General features: G+C 44.8%; 1 protein-coding gene across 1 annotated transcript in view; it reads right to left on the bottom strand.

The window, feature by feature from the left end:
- The window catches only part of LOC115120155 (hemicentin-2-like), a 194,911-nt gene that overhangs the window by 75,948 nt on the left and 97,712 nt on the right, over positions 1–21,251 (bottom strand). Inside the window, exons 13-18 of the mRNA XM_065005028.1 lie at positions 19,439–19,569; positions 19,026–19,156; positions 18,784–18,934; positions 15,767–15,847; positions 15,515–15,688; positions 13,877–14,152 (exon numbers count right to left, since the gene is read on the bottom strand). Of these exons, the coding sequence (XP_064861100.1) occupies positions 13,877–14,152; positions 15,515–15,688; positions 15,767–15,847; positions 18,784–18,934; positions 19,026–19,156; positions 19,439–19,569 (944 nt within the window). The remainder of the gene's footprint in view (positions 1–13,876; positions 14,153–15,514; positions 15,689–15,766; positions 15,848–18,783; positions 18,935–19,025; positions 19,157–19,438; positions 19,570–21,251) is intronic.

Raw genomic sequence — 21,251 nt, 5'->3', positions numbered from 1 at the left:
ACATACCTACACGGACGCTACGGTCACAAGACGCAGGCCTCCTAATTGTCCCTAGAATTTCTAAGCAAACAGCTGGAGGCAGGGCTTTCTCCTATAGAGCTCCATTTTTATGGAACGGTCTGCCTACCCATGTCAGAGACGCAAACTCGGTCTCAACCTTTAAGTCTTTACTGAAGACTCATCTCGTCAGTGGGTCATATGATTGAGTGTAGTCTGGCCCAGGAGTGGGAAGGTGAACGGAAAGGCTCTGGAGCAACGAACCGCCCTTGCTGTCTCTGCCTGGCCGGTTCCCCTCTTTCCACTGGGATTCTCTGCCTCTAACCCTATTACAGGGGCTGAGTCACTGGCTTACTGGGGCTCTCTCATGCCGTCCCTGGTGGGGGTGCGTCACCTGAGTGGGTTGATTCACTGTTGTGGTCATCCTGTCTGGGTTGGCGCCCCCCCCCCTTGGGTTGTGCCGTTGCGGAGATCTTTGTGGGCTATACTCAGCCTTGTCTCAGGATGGTAAGTTGGTGGTTGAAGATATCCCTCTAGTGGTGTGGGGGCTGTGCTTTGGCAAAGTGGGTGGGGTTATATCCTTCCTGTTTGGCCCTGTCCGGGGGTGTCCTCGGATGGGGCCACAGTGTCTCCTGACCCCTCCTGTCTCAGCCTCCAGTATTTATGCTGCAGTAGTTTATGTGTCGGGGGGCTGGGGTCAGTTTGTTATATCTGGAGTACCTCGCCTGTCCTATTCGGTGTCCTGTGTGAATCTAAGTGTGCGTTCTCTAATTCTCTCCTTCTCTCTTTCTTTCTCTCTCTCGGAGGACCTGAGCCCTAGGACCATGCCCCAGGACTCCCTGACATGATGACTCCTTTCTGTCCCCAGTCCACCTGGCCATGCTGCTGCTCCAGTTTCAACTTTTTTGGCCTTTCTAGGGAGTTTTTCCTAGCCACCCTGCATCTACACCTGCATTGCTTACTGTTTGGGGTTTTAGGCTGGGTTTCTGTACAGCACTTTGAGATATCAGCTGATGTACGAAGGGCTATATAAATAAATTTGATTTGATTTGATTTGATTTGAGAGATAGATAGATAGATAGATAGATGGGATGGGCTGAGGGTGGCCAGCAGAGATAGATAGATGGTCAAAGATAAAAGTAAAAAAATTAAAATAAAATAAAAAAGTCAAAATAAATCATAATAAAAAGTACACTTGAATGACACTAAGTGGCAGTGTTTTTACAACTAATGCCGGGTTTGCCTGAGGCTGTTACCGTGCAGGTATTTGTACACATGCATATACACACAATCTCATTCAAATAAATACATACAAGAACACACACATACATGTAATAGTGCCCGACATGCACACAAACATATACAGTTGGCTGTTATGATTTTAGTTGTCCTTGATGTCCGTTGTTTTACATTTTATTATTTATTTTATTATTATTCTTTTTTGCATTGTTGTTTTCTGTTTTCTTCTGTCTTTTCCTTTTTTCTCTTTAGTTCTCTTGGTTGTTAGTGCATTGGGGGGTGTGGAATGGAATTAATTGTATTTTTTATTAAAAATTTTCTTCCTGGGGTGGGATGGGGTCTCGAATGGTTGACGGACAGCTATTGGGGAACTGTGGGGGGGATCTTGGAGGGTTTGGGTTCATGTTTTTAGGCCTGGATGTAGCTCGGTCAACATGCCCTTGAGCAGGGCATTGACCCTGGATGCTTCTGTGTGTTGCTCTGAATGGGAATCTGTTGGAAGACTGGTATGATGTAGTTATTGAGCGGCTTCACTTGCAAGTATATTGTATGTTTCAAATTATTACAAGTCAGTTCATGAGTATGACTATTCTGCAGTGAATCAAAAATACACTTGCAGATTTTGAATCTGTGGGCGCACGGAGTGTAATGTCACTGTTGTCACTTTACCAAGAGATTCGGAAACTTGTCTTAAGTTTTGTGAGTTTGTAGAAAGAGATTTGCAAGTTTAAAAAAATAATTTGTACGGCTAAGGGCGCAGGACATATTACTTCTGACCAATCAGTTCCCTCCCCTAAACCACAGCTGGCTAACCATTGGCTGGATTATTCCGTCAATCAAATCTCAGGACGTAGCTACCCACATGAGCAAGAGTGTATGAGGTAAATGAAAAGAAAAACGATCTACTTGAAGGTAATTGTCTCATTTATCTATGTACATAGATTTTTTTGGTGAAAAAGCATGACATTAGTTTTGTTATCATGTGAAAAATAATAGTTCATTTCAGATGAACTCCAGACCAGCCATTGCACTGACAACTCAGAGTTTCATCATAACACTTGATGGTTTTTGCGACTGCACTTGAAAAACTTTAAAAGTTCTTGAAATGTTTTGTATTGACTGACCTTAATGTCTTAAAGTAATGATGGACTGTCACTTCTCTTTGCTAATTTGAGCTGTTCTTGACAAAATATGCTTTTACCAAATAGGTCTATCTTCTGTATACCCCGCATACCTTGTCACAACACAACTGATTGGCTCAAACACATTAAGAAGGAAAGACATTCCCAAAATTAACTTTTAAGAAGGCACAACTGTAAATTGAAATGCACTCCAGGTGACTACCTCATGAAGCTGGTTGAGAGAATGCCAATAGTGTGCAAAGCTGTCATCAAGGCAAAGGGTGGCTACTTGAAGAATCTCAAATATAAAATATATTTTGATTTGTTTAACACTTTTTGGTTACTACATGATTCCATATGTGTTATTTCATCATTTTGATGTCTTCACTATTATTCTACAATGTAGAAAATAGTAAAAATAAAGAAAAACCCTTGAATGAGTAGGTGTTCTAAAACTTTTTCCGGTAGTGTACATGAACATAAACATCCCCTTTTTAGGACCCTGTCTTTGAAAGATAATTAATACAAATCTAAATAACTTCACAGATCTGTTATAGTAAAGGGTTAAAACACTGTTTCCCATGCTTGTTCAATGAACCATAAACAATTAGTGAACATGCACCTGTGGAACGGTCGTTAAGACACTAACAGCTTACAGACGGTAGGCAATTAAAGTCACAGTTATGAAAACGTAGGACACTAAAGAGGCCTTTCTACTGACTCTGAAAAACACCAAAAGAAAAATGCCCAGGGTCCCTGCTCATCTGTGTGAACGTGCCTTAGGCATGCTACAAGGAGGAATGAGGACTGCAGATGTGGCCAGGGCAATACATTGCAATGTCCGTACTATGAGATGCCTAAGACAGAGCTACAGGGAGGCAGGACGGACAGCTGATCGTCCTCGCAGTGGCAGGCCATGTGTAACAACACCTGCACAGGATCGGTACATCTGAACATCACACCTGGGGACAGGAAAAGGATGGAAACAACAACTGCCTGAGTTACACCAGGAACGCACAACTCCCTACATCAGTGCTCAGACTGTCCGCAATAGACTGAGAGAGGCTGGCCTGAGGGCTTGTAGGCCTGTTGTAAGGCAGGTCAACAACGTCGCCTATGGGCACAAACCCACCGTTGCTGGACCGGACAGGACTGACAAAAAGTTATCTTCACTGACAAGTCACAGTTTTGTCTCATCAGGGGTGATGGTCAGATTCACGTTTATCGTCGAAGGAATGAGCAGTAGCCTGAGGCCTGTACTCTGGAGCGGGATCGATTTGGAGGTGGAGGGTCCGTCATGATCTGGGGCGGTGTGTCACAGCATCATCGGACTCAGTTTGTTGTCATTGCATGTAATCTCAACTGAAGACATCCTCCTCCCTCATGTGGTACCCTTCCTGCAGGCTCATCCTGACATGACTCTCCAGCATGACAATGTCACCAGCCATACTGCTCGTTCTGTGCGTGATTTCCTGCAAGACAGCAATGTCAGTGTTCTGCCATGGCCAGCGAAGAGCCCGGATCTCAATCCCATTAAGCACGTCTGGGACCTGTTGGATCGGAGGGTGAGGGCTAGGGCCATTCCTCCCAGAAATGTTTGGGAACTTGCAGGTGCCTTGGTGGAAGAGTGGGGTAACATCTCCCAGCAAGATCTGGAAAATCTGGTGCCAGTTGTTGAGGAGGAGATGCACTGCAGTACTTAATGCAGCTGGTGGCCACACCAGATACTGACTGTTACTTTTGATTTTGACCTCCCCCCCTTTGTTCAGGGACACATTTTTCCATTTCTGTTAGTCACATGTCTGTGGAACTTGTTCAGTTTATGTCTCAGTTGTTGAATCTTGTTATGTTCATACAAATATTTACACATGTTAAGTTTGCTGAAAATAAACGCAGTTGACAGTGAGAGGACGTTTCTTTTTTTGCTGAGTTTACTATCCACAATTACCTCGACTAACCGGTGCCCCCGCACATTGACTCTGTACCGGTACCCCCTGTATATAGCCCCCGCACATTGACTCTGTACCGGTACCCCCTGTATATAGCCTCCACGTTGACTCTGTACCGGTACCCCCTGTATATAGCCTCCACATTGACTCTGTACCGGTAACCCCTGTATATAGCCTCCACATTGACTCTGTACCGGTACCCCCTGTTTATAGCCTCCACATTGACTCTGTACCGGTACCCCCTGTTTATAGCCTCCACATTGACTCTGTACCGGTACCCCCTGTATATAGCCTCCACATTGACTCTGTACCGGTACCCCCTGTTTATAGCCTCCACATTGACTCTGTACCGGTACCCCTGCATATAGCCTCCACATTGACTCTGTACCGGTACCCCTGCATATAGCCTCCACATTGACTCTGTACCGGTACCCCCTGTATATAGCCTCCACATTGACTCTGTACCGGTACCCCTGTATATAGCCTCCACATTGACTCTGTACCAGTACCCCTGTATATACCCTCCACATTGACTCTGTACCGGTACCCCTGCATATAGCCTCCACATTGACTCTGTACCGGGGTACCCCTGTATATAGCCTCCACATTGACTCTGTACCGGTACCCCCTGTATATAGCCTCCACATTGACTCTATACCGGTACCCCTGCATATAGCCTCCACATTGACTCTGTACCGGTACCCCCTGTATATAGCCTCCACATTGACTCTGTACCGGTACCCCCTGTATATAGCCTCCACATTGACTCTGTACCGGTACCCCCTGTATATAGCCTCCACATTGACTCTGTACCGGTACCCCTGTATATAGCCTCCACATTGACTCTGTACCGGTACCCCCTGTATATAGCCTCCACATTGACTCTGTACCGGTACCCCCTGTATATAGCCTCCACATTGACTCTGTACCGGTACCCCTGTATATAGCCTCCACATTGACTCTGTATCAGTACCCCTGTATATAGCCTCCACATTGACTCTGTACCGTAATACCCTGTATATAGCCTCCACATTGACTCTGTACCGGTACCCCCTGTATATAGCCTCCACATTGACTCTGTACCGGTACCCCCTGCATATAGCCTCCACATTGACTCTGTACCGGTACCCCCTGCATATAGCCTCCACATTGACTCTGTATCAGTACCCCTGTATATAGCCTCCACATTGACTCTGTACCGGTACCCCCTGCATATAGCCTCCACATTGACTCTGTACCGGTACCCCTGCATATAGCCTCCACATTGACTCTGTATCAGTACCCCCTGCATATAGCCTCCACATTGACTCTGTACGGGTACCCCTGTATATAGCCTCCACATTGACTCTGTACCGGTACCCCCTGCATATAGCCTCCACATTGACTCTGTACCGGTACCCCCTGTATATAGCCTCCACATTGACTCTGTACCGGGCCCCCTGTATATAGCCTCCACATTGACTCTGTACCGGCCCCCTGTATATAGTCTCCACATTGACTCTGTATCAGTACCCCTGTATATAGCCTCCACATTGACTCTGTACCGGTACCCCTGTATATAGTCTCCACATTGACTCTGTATCAGTACCCCCTGTATATAGCCTCCACATTGACTCTGTACCGGTAACCCCTGTATATAGCCTCCACATTGACTCTGTACCGGTAACCCCTGTATATAGCCTCCACATTGACTCTGTACCGGTAACCCCTGTATATAGCCTCCACATTGACTCTGTACCGGTAACCCCTGTATATAGCCTCCACATTGACTCTGTACCGGTACCCCTGTATATAGTCTCCACATTGACTCTGTATCAGTACCCCCTGTATATAGCCTCCACATTGACTCTGTACCGGTAACCCCTGTATATAGCCTCCACATTGACTCTGTACCGTACCCCCTGTATATAGTCTCCACATTGACTCTGTATCAGTACCCCCTGTATATAGCCTCCACATTGACTCTGTACCGGTAACCCCTGTATATAGCCTCCACATTGACTCTGTACCGGTACCCCCTGTATATAGTCTCCACATTGACTCTGTACCGGTAACCCCTGTATATAGCCTCCACATTGACTCTGTACCGGTACCCCCTGTATATAGTCTCCACATTGACTCTGTATCAGTACCCCCTGTATATAGCCTCCACATTGACTCTGTACCGGTACCCCCTGTATATAGCCTCCACATTGACTCTGTACCGGTAACCCCTGTATATAGCCTCCACATTGACTCTGTATCAGTACCCCCTGTATATAGTCTCCACATTGACTCTGTACCGGTAACCCCCTGTATATAGCCTCCACATTGACTCTGTACCGGTAACCCCCTGTATATAGCCTCCACATTGACTCTGTACCGGTAACCCCCTGTATATAGCCTCCACATTGACTCTGTACCAGTAGCCCCTGTATATAGCCTCCACATTGACTCTGTATCAGTACCCCTGTATATAGCCTCCACATTGACTCTGTATCAGTACCCCTGTATATAGCCTCCACATTGACTCTGTATCAGTACCCCTGTATATAGCCTCCACATTGACTCTGTATCAGTACCCCTGTATATAGCCTCCACATTGACTCTGTATCAGTACCCCTGTATATAGCCTCCACATTGACTCTGTATCAGTACCCCTGTATATAGCCTCCACATTGACTCTGTATCAGTACCCCCTGTATATAGCCTCCACATTGACTCTGTACCGGTACCCCCTGTATATAGCCTCCACATTGACTCTGTATCAGTACCCCCTGTATATAGCCTCCACATTGACTCTGTATCAGTACTCCCTGTATATAGCCTCCACATTGACTCTGTACCGGTACCCCCTGTATATAGCCTCCACATTGACTCTGTATCAGTACCCCTGTATATAGCCTCCACATTGACTCTGTACTGGTACCCCTGTATATAGCCTCCACATTGACTCTGTATCAGTACCCCTGTATATAGCCTCCACATTGACTCTGTACTGGTACCCCCTGTATATAGCCTCCACATTGACTCTGTATCAGTACCCCTGTATATAGCCTCCACATTGACTCTGTACTGGTACCCCTGTATATAGTCTCCACATTGACTCTGTACCGGTACCCCCTGTATAAAGCCTCCACATTGACTCTGTACCAGCACCCCTGTATATAGCCTCCACATTGACTCTGTATCAGTACCCCTGTATATAGCCTCCACATTGACTCTGTATCAGTACCCCTGTATATAGCCTCCACATTGACTCTGTACCGGTACCCCTGTATATAGCCTCCACATTGACTCTGTACCAGTACCCCTGTATACACATTGACTCTGTATCAGTACCCCTGTATATAGCCTCCACATTGACTCTGTACCGGTACCCCCTGTATATAGCCTCCACATTGACTCTGTACCGGTACCCCCTGCACATTGACTCTGTATCAGTACCCCCTGTATATAGCCTCCACATTGACTCTGTATCAGTACCCCCTGTATATAGCCTCCACATTGACTCTGTACCGGTACCCCCTGTATATAGCCTCCCCATTGACTCTGTATCAGTACCCCCTGTATATAGCCTCCACATTGACTCTGTATCAGTACCCCCTGTATATAGTCTCCACATTGACTCTGTATCAGTACCCCTCCACATTGACTCTGTATCAGTACCCCTCCACATTGACTCTGTATCAGTACCCCTCCACATTGACTCTGTATCAGTACCCCTCCACATTGACTCTGTATCAGTACCCCTCCACATTGACTCTGTATCAGTACCCCTCCACATTGACTCTGTATCAGTACCCCTCCACATTGACTCTGTATCAGTACCCCTCCACATTGACTCTGTATCAGTACCCCTCCACATTGACTCTGTATCAGTACCCCTCCACATTGACTCTGTATCAGTACCCCCTGTATATAGCCTCCACATTGACTCTGTACCGGTACCCCCTGTATATAGCCTCCACATTGACTCTGTATCAGTACCCCCTGTATATAGTCTCCACATTGACTCTGTATCAGTACCCCTCCACATTGACTCTGTATCAGTACCCCTCCACATTGACTCTGTATCAGTACCCTCCACATTGACTCTGTATCAGTACCCTCCACATTGACTCTGTATCAGTACCCTCCACATTGACTCTGTATCAGTACCCCTCCACATTGACTCTGTATCAGTACCCCTCCACATTGACTCTGTATCAGTACCCTCCACATTGACTCTGTATCAGTACCCTCCACATTGACTCTGTATCAGTACCCTCCACATTGACTCTGTATCAGTACCCTCACATTGACTCTGTATCAGTACCCCCTCCACATTGACTCTGTATCAGTACCCCTCCACATTGACTCTGTATCAGTACCCCTCCACATTGACTCATCAGTACCCCTCCACATTGACTCTGTATCAGTATTCTCCCCCTCCACATTGACTCTGTATCAGTACCCTCCACATTGACTCTGTATCAGTACCCCTCCACATTGACTCTGTATCAGTACCCCCTGTATATAGCCTCCACATTGACTCTGTACCAGTACCCCCTGTATATAGCCTCCACATTGACTCTGTATCAGTACCCCTCCACATTGACTCTGTATCAGTACCCCTCCACATTGACTCTGTATCAGTACCCCCTGTATATAGCCTCCACATTGACTCTGTACCAGTACCCCTGTATATAGCCTCCACATTGACTCTGTATCAGTACCCCCTGTATATAGCCTCCACATTGACTCTGTATCACCCCTACCTCCACATTGACTCTGTATCAGTACCCCTGTATATAGCCTCCACATTGACTCTGTATCAGTACCCCTGTATATAGCCTCCACATTGACTCTGTACCAGTACCCCTGTATATAGCCTCCACATTGACTCTGTATCAGTACCCCCTGTATATAGCCTCCACATTGACTCTGTATCAGTACCCGTGCCTCCACATTGACTCTGTATCAGTACCCCTGTATATAGCCTCCACATTGACTCTGTATCAGTACCCCCTGTATATAGCCTCCACATTGACTCTGTATCAGTACCCCTCCACATTGACTCTGTACCGTACCCCCTGTATAGCCTCCACATTGACTCTGTACCGGTACCCCTGTATATAGCCTCCACATTGACTCTGTACCGGTACCCCTGTATAGCCTCCACATTGACTCTGTACCGGTACCCCTGTATATAGCCTCCACATTGACTCTGTACCGGTACCCCCTGTATATAGCCTCCACATTGACTCTGTACCGGTACCCCCTGTATATAGCCTCCACATTGACTCTGTACCGGTACCCCTGTATATAGCCTCCACATTGACTCTGTACCGGTACCCCCTGTATATAGCTCCACATTGACTCTGTACCGGTACCCCCTGTATATAGCCTCCACATTGACTCTGTACCAGTACCACCTGTATATAGCCTCCACATGGACTCTGTACCGGCCCCCTGTATATAGCCTCCACATTGACTCTGTACCGGTACCCCTGTATATAGCCTCCACATTGACTCTGTACTGGTACCCCCTGTATATAGCCTCCACATTGACTCTGTACCGGTGCCCCCTGTATATAGCCTCCACATTGACTCTGTACCGGTACCCCCTGTATATAGCCTCCACATTGACTCTGTACCGTACCCCTGTATATAGCCTCCACATTGACTCTGTACAGGTACCCCCTGTATATAGCCTCCACATTGACTCTGTACCAGGTACCCCTGTATATAGCCTCCACATTGACTCTGTACCGGTGCCCCCTGTATATAGCCTCCACATTGACTCTGTACCGGTACCCCTGTATATAGCCTCCACATTGACTCTGTACCGGTACCCCCTGTATATAGCCTCCACATTGACTCTGTACCGGTACCCCCTGTATATAGCCTCCACATTGACTCTGTACCGGTACCCCTGTATATAGCCTCCACATTGACTCTGTACCAGTACCACCTGTATATAGCCTCCACATGGACTCTGTACCGGTACCCCTGTATATAGCCTCCACATTGACTCTGTACCGGTACCCCTGTATATAGCCTCCACATTGACTCTGTACTGGTACCCCTGTATATAGCCTCCACATTGACTCTGTACCGGTACCCCCTGTATATAGCCTCCACATTGACTCTGTACCGGTACCCCTGTATATAGCCTCCACATTGACTCTGTACCGGTACCCCCCTGTATATAGCCTCCACATTGACTCTGTACAGGTACCCCCTGTATATAGCCTCCACATTGACTCTGTACCAGGTACCCCCTGTATATAGCCTCCACATTGACTCTGTACCGGTACCCCCTGTATATAGCCTTACCATTGACTCTGTACCGGTACCCCCTGTATATAGCCTTACCATTGACTCTGTACCGGTACCCCCTGTATATAGCCTTACCATTGACTCTGTACCGGTACCCCCTGTATATAGCCTCCACATTGACTCTGTACTGGTACCCCCTGTATATAGCCTCCACATTGACTCTGTACAGGTACCCCCTGTATATAGCCTCCACATTGACTCTGTACCAGGTACCCCTGTATATAGCCTCCACATTGACTCTGTACCGGTACCCCTGTATATAGCCTTACCATTGACTCTGTACCGGTACCCCTGTATATAGCCTTACCATTGACTCTGTACCGGTACCCCTGTATATAGCCTCCACATTGACTCTGTACCGGTACCCCCTGTATATAGCCTCCACATTGACTCTGTACCGGTACCCCCTGTATATTGCCTCCACATTGACTCTGTACCGGTACCCCCTGTATATAGCCTCTACATTGACTCGGTACCAGTACCCCCTGTATATAGCCTCCACATTGACTCGGTACCAGTACCCCCTGTATATTGACTCTGTACTGGTACCCCCTGCATATTGACTCTGTACTGGTACCCCCTGCATATTGACTCTGTACTGGTACCCCCTGCATATTGACTCTGTACTGGTACCCCCTGCATATTGACTCTGTACTGGTACCCCTGCATATTGACTCTGTACTGGTACCCCTGCATATTGACTCTGTACTGGTACCCCTGCATATTGACTCTGTACTGGTACCCCCTGCATATTGACTCTGTACTGGTACCCCTGCATATTGACTCTGTACTGGTACCCCCTGCATATTGACTCTGTACTGGTACCCCTGTATATTGACTCTGTACTGGTACCCCTGTATATTGACTCTGTACTGGTACCCCTGTATATTGACTCTGTACTGGTACCCCTGTATATTGACTCTGTACTGGTACCCCCTGTATATTGACTCTGTACCGGTACCCCCTGTATATTGACTCTGTACTGGTACCCCTGTATATTGACTCTGTACTGGTACCCCTGCATATTGACTCTGTACTGGTACCCCCTGTATATAGCCTCCACATTGACTCTGTACTGGTACCCCCTGTATATAGTCTCCACATTGACTCTGTACCGGTACCCCCTGTATATAGCCTCCACATTGACTCTGTACTGGTACCCCTGTATATAGTCTCCACATTGACTCTGTACCGGTACCCCTGTATATAGCCTCCACATTGACTCTGTACTGGTACCCCCTGTATATAACCTCCACATTGACTCTGTATCAGTACCCCTGTATAGTCTCCACATTGACTCTGTACCGGTACCCCCTGTATATAGCCTCCACATTGACTCTGTACTGGTACCCCCTGTATATAACCTCCACATTGACTCTGTATCAGTACCCCTGTATATAGCCTCCACATTGACTCTGTATCAGTACCCCCTGTATATAGCCTCCACATTGACTCTGTACTGGTACCCCCTGTATATTGACTCTGTACTGGTACCCCTGTATATTGACTCTGTACTGGTACCCCCTGCATATTGACTCTGTACTGGTACCCCCTGCATATTGACTCTGTACTGGTACCCCTGCATATTGACTCTGTACTGGTACCCCTGCATATTGACTCTGTACTGGTACCCCCTGCATATTGACTCTGTACTGGTACCCCCTGCATATTGACTCTGTACTGGTACCCCCTGCATATTGACTCTGTACTGGTACCCCCTGCATATTGACTCTGTACTGGTACCCCCTGTATATTGACTCTGTACTGGTACCCCCTGTATATTGACTCTGTACTGGTACCCCTGTATATTGACTCTGTACTGGTACCCCCTGTATATTGACTCTGTACTGGTACCCCCTGTATATTGACTCTGTACCGGTACCCCCTGTATATTGACTCTGTACTGGTACCCCCTGTATATTGACTCTGTACTGGTACCCCCTGCATATTGACTCTGTACTGGTACCCCCTGTATATAGCCTCCACATTGACTCTGTACTGGTACCCCCTGTATATAGTCTCCACATTGACTCTGTACCGGTACCCCCTGTATATAGCCTCCACATTGACTCTGTACTGGTACCCCCTGTATATAGTCTCCACATTGACTCTGTACCGGTACCCCCTGTATATAGCCTCCACATTGACTCTGTACTGGTACCCCCTGTATATAACCTCCACATTGACTCTGTATCAGTACCCCCTGTATATAGTCTCCACATTGACTCTGTACCGGTACCCCCTGTATATAGCCTCCACATTGACTCTGTACTGGTACCCCCTGTATATAACCTCCACATTGACTCTGTATCAGTACCCCCTGTATATAGCCTCCACATTGACTCTGTATCAGTACCCCCTGTATATAGCCTCCACATTGACTCTGTACTGGTACCCCCTGCATATTGACTCTGTACTGGTACCCCCTGCATATTGACTCTGTACCAGGTACCCCCTGCATATTGACTCTGTACCGGTACCCCCTGTATATAGCCTCCACATTGACTCTGTACCGGTACCCCCTGCATATTGACTCTGTACTGGTACCCCCTGCATATTGACTCTGTACCGGTACCCCTGTATATTGACTCTGTACTGGTAACCCCTGTATATTGACTCTGTACTGGTAACCCCTGTATATTGACTCTGTACTGGTAACCCCTGTATATTGACTCTGTACCGGTACCCCCTGTATATTGACTCTGTACTGGTACCCCCTGTATATTGACTCTGTACTGGTACCCCCTGTATATTGACTCTGTACTGGTACCCCCTGTATATTGACTCTGTACTGGTACCCCCTGTATATTGACTCTGTACTGGTACCCCCTGTATATTGACTCTGTACCAGGTACCCCCTGCATATTGCCTTACCATTGCTATTTTACTGTTGCTGTTTAATTATTTGTTACTTTTATTTTTTACTTATCATTTAATTTTTCTTAAAACTGCATTGTTGGTTAAGGGCTTGTATAGTAAGCATTTCACTTTAAGTTATTTGGTACATATGACAAATACAATTTGATTTGATTTGAAATACATCAAACGTATGGTTTCAATATGTTTGCCATTCCATTTACTCCGTTCCAGCCATAATTATGAGCCATACTCCCCTCAGCAGCCTCCACTGGTGTAGAGTTAGGGTGTAGTGTTCAGTGTGTATACTAACAAATTATGTCCAGCCAGATGGGTTAGAAGTTAGGGTTCATCATTAGAGGTAGTGTAGGGTTTAGGGTGAAGTGTTCGGTGTGTAGTGTGTATACTAACAGATGATGTCTAGCCAGATGCGGTCGGACCGTTCCTGGTTGACCTGGTTCCGGGCCCCACAACGGTACCAGCCTGTGTGGTTACGGTTGACTTCTGTCATGTTGAACACGCTGCTGTTGCCCTGGGAGACGGTGTTGACCAATCCACTGTATGGCTCATGCTCCCACATGAAGTAAAGTGGCCCAGTACCGCTCTCCAGGCCGCAGCGCAGCCACACCGAAGATCCCTCCGCAGGGGATGCGTCACTCAGCAGAATATAGGGCTTACTGACCGGGACTACACACATGCACATACACAAAAACACACACACACACAAACAGTAGTAAGATTAAGATAACTTTACAGGTCAATTGCAGGTCCAACGTCCCTTCTGAAAGACACACATACAGACATATACAGCTCTTGGAGAGTTGCGGGGGAGCTGTTGTTGTGGGGGATTAAGTGTCTGCTCAAGGGTACAAAGGCAGGCAATGGCATCTAGTAGTAGTAGTAGTAGTAGTAATAATAATATAGCTTACCCAGTATCAGGGCTTTAAAAAAACATGTAATGCTCCCAACTAAATGTTAAGAGCACAACATAACATTTATGAGCACCAGAATATGTATTCTTTTATTGACATAAGATATAGCCTATATTGTGCATATTCACCTTGATGCCTGGCAACAAGGCAGCATCCAATTTGTTGTGATTCTCTTCCTTCTTTCGGCCTATTCACATGTAAGCAAAACATTGGTTAATATGAATTACGTTTGTTAAAAGTATGAAATAATGTGTACATAACTTGAAAGATATGTTAGTTCTATGTTGAGAATAGTTATTGAAAAAATGTAAATGTTTGTTTTCCCTTAGTATAAGTACTCTGCAGGAGACACTAGTTAATGCTTTCTCATGTTTTGAATAGGCCGGAAGGAGGAAAACAATCAAGTTCGATCAGGAACCGGGTTCAGTGGGTTGGGCATCATAAGTTGAATATGAACTCTATTTTCTTTTGAAGCACGTTATGCCCTAGAAACTTCTAGAAATAAACACACACACACAAACACACACAGACACAGGTAGAGAGAGAGAGAGAGAGTCAATCTCTGTCTTCATATACAGACACCATGCAATGTTGTAGTTAAACCTGTTATGGGGTGGCAGGTGGGGTGGTAGTGGTTAGAGCGTCGAACTAATAACCGAAAGATTGCAGATCGAATCTCGAGCTGACAAGGTAAAAAATCTGTCCCTGAACAAGGCAGTTAACCCATTGTTCCTAGGCCGTCATTGAAAATAAGAATTTGTTCTTAACTGATTTGTCTAGTTAAATAAAATAAAAATTGTAATTAAATGTCTATTAGACTTAGTTAAACACAGTACATGTTCCTTAGACTGTTAGTTAAACACAGTACATGTTTATTAGACTGTTGGTTAAACCCAGTACATGTCTATTAAACTGTTAGTTAAATCCAGTACATATATTCTAGACTGTTAGTTAAACCTGGTACATGTCTATTAAACTGTTATCTAAATCCAGTACATATATTCTAGACTGTTAGTTAAACCTGGTACATGTCAGTTAGACTGTTAGTTAAACCCAGTACATGTCAGTTAGACTGTTAGTTAAACCTGATGCATGTCAATCTCACGGTGCTCTTTACCAAGGCTGCAGGTCCTGGTGTGTGTGTCCAGTGGGTGTTTGGCATAACAGGTGTAGGCCTGTCCATTCTGGGTGGAGTTAGAACGAAGTACCAGGATCTTGGAAGTCTCCACTTCTTGGCCCCTCCCCTCTTCTTTAGGCACCTCCCACCACACCACAGCCCTGGGAGACCCACCTACAAGAACAGTATTATTATAATTATATGTATTGTTGATGTGGTGGTTGTTGTGGCTGTTACTATTGTTGTGGTTACCTTCCCAGGAGCAGGACAGCAGCAGGTACTGGTTCATCCCGGTGGCATAAGCAGAACACACTGGCTCACCATACGGAGACCCTGAGAGAGAGAGAGAGAGAGAGAGAGAGAGAGAGAGAGAGAGATTAGTGGTAATTTAACTAAATTAAAATCTAAATAGTGTTTTCAGTTCCTTTTTATCCATGAGGTGGTTTAGTTTTCTATAGAAACTACACACTGCTTTTTTGCAAAAATAAAATAAAATATGGGTGAAGAAGGCAAGAATATCTTTTTTTGGCATTAGATCTGCCTAATTCTCCTTTGAAAGATCGTTTTTGTTTTTAACACTAGAAAAGCCTAAACAGACCCCGATTCGGGCCGATGACACGTCTTTATAATGTCAACATTCTAACAGTTTAATAAATACATTTCATAAATACTATCAGAAATGATTTGGATGTGTTTATGAAGATCTTAGGTAACATTATCAAATATCAAATAATGTTTTTTTTCAGAGAATATCATTACATGTATATATATATTTTTATATATTTTTTCATATATTTTTGAATGAATTTTTTATTTTTCCATTTTTTATATTATTTTTTTCTAAATTTTTTGGGGGGTGTGTGTTAGAATACCGTTTTGGTATTTTGTATATAGTTATTTGTTTCAAAATGTATACCTTCACCAATGTGTCCACTTGGTTACATTTGGGCTACTTGTGTGGGACACCTGGGTGATTTCATGATAAATGTCATGTAGCACACTCATTTTGGAAGTTATCATTCTGAAACTTTGCACAAGTACTGTTGCCCTCTTATAGTTTTCACTGAAATTGTCCCCATCATCCTATCTGAATGTTTGTTTTATCTTGTTCATTGTTCATTGGTCAACAGACGATGCAATCTCAACCACACTGCACACTGCCCTAACCCATCTAGACAAGAGGAATACCTATGTGAGAATGCTGTTCATCGACTACAGCTCGGCATTTAACACCATAGTGCCCTCCAAGCTCGTCATCAAGCTCGAGACCCTGGGTCTCGACCCCGCCCTGTGCAACTGGGTACTGGACTTCCTGACGGGCCGCCCCCAGGTGGTGAGGGTAGGCAACAACATCTCCACCCCGCTGAACCTCAACACTGGGGCCCCACAGGGGTGCGTTCTGAGCCCTCTCCTGTACTCCCTGTTCACCCACGACTGCGTGGCCACGCACGCCTCCAACTCAATCATCAAGTTTGCGGACGACACAACAGTGGTAGGCTTGATTACCAACAACGACGAGACGGTCTACAGGGAGGAGGTGAGGGCCCTCGGAGTGTGGTGTCAGGAAAATAACCTCACACTCAACGTCAACAAAACTAAGGAGATGATTGTGGACTTCAGGAAACAGCAGAGGGAACACCCCCCTATCCACATCGATGGAACAGTAGTGGAGAGGGTAGTAAGTTTTAAGTTCCTCGGCGTACACATCACAGACAAACTGAATTGGTCCACCCACACAGACAACATCGTGAAGAAGGCACAGCAGCGCATCTTCAACCTCAGGAGGCTGAAGAAATTCGGCTTGTCACCAAAAGCACTCACAAACTTCTACAGATGCACAATCGAGAGCATCCTGTCGGGCTGTATCACCGCCTGGTACGGCAACTGCTCCGCCCACAACCGTAAGGCTCTCCAGAGGGTAGTGAGGTCTGCACAACGCATCACCGGGGGCAAACTACCTGCCCTCCAGGACACCTACACCACCCGATGTCACAGGAAGGCCATAAAGATCATCAAGGACAACAACCACCCGAGCCACTGCCTGTTCACCCCGCTATCATCCAGAAGGTGAGGTCAGTACAGGTGCATCAAAGCTGGGACCGAGAGACTGAAAAACAGCTTCTATCTCAAGGCCATCAGACTGTTAAACAGCCACCACTAACATTGAGTGGCTGCTGCCAACACACTGACTCAACTCCAGCCACTTTAATAATGGGAATTGATGGGAAATTATGTAAAATATATCACTAGCCACTTTAAACAATGCTACCTAATATAATGTTTACATACCCTACATTATTCATCTCATATGTATACGTATATACTGTACTCTATATCATCTACTGCATCCTTATGTAATACATGTATCACCAGCCACTTTAAACTATGCCACTTTGTTTACATACTCATACATACTCATCTCATATGTATATACTGCACTCAATACCATCTACTGTATCATGCCTATGCCGCTCTGTACCATCACTCATTCATATATCTTTATGTACATATTCTTTATCCCCTTACACTTGTGTGTATAAGGTAGTAGTTTTGGAATTGTTAGTTAGATTACTTGTTGGTTATTACTGCATTGTCGGAACTAGAAGCACAAGCATTTCGCTACACTCGCATTAACATCTGCTAACCATGTGTATGTGACAAATAACATTTGATTTGATTTGATTACCAGGACGTGTACTCAAAGCATGCGCAGACCAACTGGCAAGTGTCTTCACTGATATTAATAATAAAATGTGATTTGATTTGATTTGATTCATTTTAAAGATGATGATACAAAAAAAAAAGTGTGTTTTTTTTTCATTGTTTTATCTAAACCAGATCTATTGTGTTATATTCTCCTACATTACCAGATCTATTGTGTTATATTCTCCTACATTACCAGATCTATTGTGTTATATTCTCCTACATTCAATTCACATGTACACAACCTTCAGAGTGTTTTCTTTCAAGTGGTACCAAGAATATGCATATCCTTGGTGAGAATGTTCTCGCTCAACCCAGGTTAATAACCTCTTACAGCTCCCCCCTACTTTGTGCAATTTCCGCCTGAAGACATACCCAAATCTAACAGCCTGTAGCTCAGGCACACAGCCTAGTTAAATAAAGGTTAAATAAATAAAATAGTGTAGCTTAACTTCTTCCAGTGTGAAGTAATTGGTTTGGTAAACTATATTTTCAGTGTAGCTTCCACAACACTGGTGTGTGTACGTGTATGTGGCATATAGGACCATGCTGTGTGTGAGACTTACAAGCCCGTGCAGTGCATTGTGTGGAGGTGTTGAGAGCAGGGTGTATCCCCAGGCAGGTGAACAGAGAGTTGTTGGAGGTCTGGGATCCAGATTGCAGTACGGAGACATTGTTGGCTGGCCATGCCCCTTCACCCCCAAGCCACACCCCTCCCTGGTACAATATTAACCAGAACAACAATAATTTAATTTGTTAGGACCCTTTCTGCGTGTGTGCGTGCATGTGCATGTGTGTGCGTGTGTACCTGTGCCAGAAGGTTTGTGGTCCAGCGTAGTGAAGGTGGGGGCAGCCCCCCCGGCCATGAACAGGTCAGGTTGAGGGAGGAGTAGTTCATTGCTGGCAGAACAGAGCAGGAGGGGGAACCATCTGGAGGGTCTGGGGGACAACATACAACACAACACTGTGTTGAATGTGTTGTTATTGTGTGTGTGTGTGTGTGTGTGTGTGTGTGTGTGTGTGTGTGTGTGTGTGTGTGTGTGTGTGTGTGTGTGTGTGTGTGTGTGTGTGTGTGTGTGTGTGTGTTTGCGTGTGTGTGTGTGTGTGTTTCTGTGGTTATATATGTGTGTGTGTGTGTCGTGTCGGTATATGTGTTTTCCGGTGTGTATGTGTGTGTGTGTGAGGTCAGGTGTTAGGGTTTAGAAGTCAGAGGTTACTCACAGTAAACAGTGAGGTTGATGGTCTTGAGAGAGCGGGTGTTGAGGTGTGTGTTCTGAGCCTGACAGGCATAGGTACCCGTGCGCATCCGCAGAATCCTAGTGATGGTGAACTGGGGTCCCGTGTACACCTGGCTGGATTAGAACCAATATATAAAACACCAGGCTGGATTAGAACCAATATATAAAACACCAGGCTGGATTAGAACCAATATATAAAACACCTGACTGGGATTAGAACCATTATATAAACCTGGCTGGGATTAGAACCAAAGTATAAAACACCTGGCTGGGATTAGAACCATTATATAAACATGGCTGGGATTAGAACCAAAGTATAAAACACCTGTCTGGGATTAGAACCAATATATAAAACACCTGGCTGGATTAGAACCTATATAAAAAACACCTGACTGGGATTAGAACCATTATATAAACCTGGCTGGGATTAGAACCAAAGTATAAAACACCTGTCTGGGATTAGAACCAATATATAAAACACCTGGCTGGATTAGAACCAATTTAAATAACAACTGACTGAATTAGAACCAATATATAAAACACCTGGCTGGGATTAGAACCAAAGTATAAAACATCTGGCTGGTATTAGAACCAATATATAAAACACCTGTCTGGGATTAGAACCAATATATAAAACACCTGGCTGGATTAGAAACAATTTAAATAACAACTGACTGAATTAGAACCATTATATAAAACACCTGACCTGGGATTAGAACCAATATATTATTATTTATTATTATACCTTTATTTCAACAAGACTGAGACCAAGGTCGCTTTTACAGCTGGGCCCTGCGTGTACATGTTTACACATACAGTTTAGCTACAACGATTAACGACAAAATGATCACAGAAAATTTAAAAATAGAGAAACAGATTACATTTACACAGGTTATTCTACTAACAGCACAAAAACGTGCATTACCCGAAACAGTTACAAACAATACAAAAATAAAAATGCTCCAATAAATATTTAAAATGGGAGACAAGAGTCTCAAGTTTAAGTTAAGTCTGCAGGCTACTCCATAGGCAAGGAGCATAACAGGAAAAAGCATGTAAATAATATCGCCATAATCTATAACAGACGTAGCTTGCACAATAAACGTAGCTTGCACAAGTTGTCTTCTATTTGTAGAGGACAAACACGTCCTGTCTCTATAGAGAAAGCATAGCATGATTTTTAGCCGTTTACAAAGTTCGTCAATATGCATTTTAAAAGACAGTTTATCATCCAACCATATCCCTAAGTATGTATATGCAGAGACCTGATTAATTTGAGAACCATCTAAGCTCGTAAGTGCAAGTGTATTTACAACCAACTTTTTGAACCTATTGCAAATCATAAAATGTGTTTTCTTTGCATTTAAAACAAGTTTCAGCTGTATAAAAGACCCTTGTAATATCTTAAAATCTGTCTCCAATAGTGATAATGCTTGGTCAGCCATTGAAGCGATAGAGTACATGACAGTGTCATCAGCATAAAAATTAATTTGACACTTTCTTATCTCATCACCGATATTGTTTATGTAGAGAACAGTAATGGACCAAGTATAAAACGTTGTGGGACCCCTTTAACCAACTCCAATGGCACTGACTGGATGCTGTCGACTCTAACAGCCTGACTTCTATCCTTTACATAGTCATGAAACCAACGACAGTCATCCAATTCCAGTCCTGTTGACCACAGTTTACCCAAAATCTATGAACAAGGCGGCACAGTACTTTCTATTATCTAGGGCATTAGGAATATAATTTACAACACGTACAGTGGCCGTAATAGTACTGTGTTTAGGTCT

This window comes from Oncorhynchus nerka, linkage group LG19 (assembly GCF_034236695.1).
Source record: "Oncorhynchus nerka isolate Pitt River linkage group LG19, Oner_Uvic_2.0, whole genome shotgun sequence".
Lineage (NCBI taxonomy): Eukaryota > Metazoa > Chordata > Actinopteri > Salmoniformes > Salmonidae > Oncorhynchus > Oncorhynchus nerka.
Note: the sequence above shows the minus strand (reverse complement) of the source record. Positions and strands in the feature narration are given on the sequence as shown.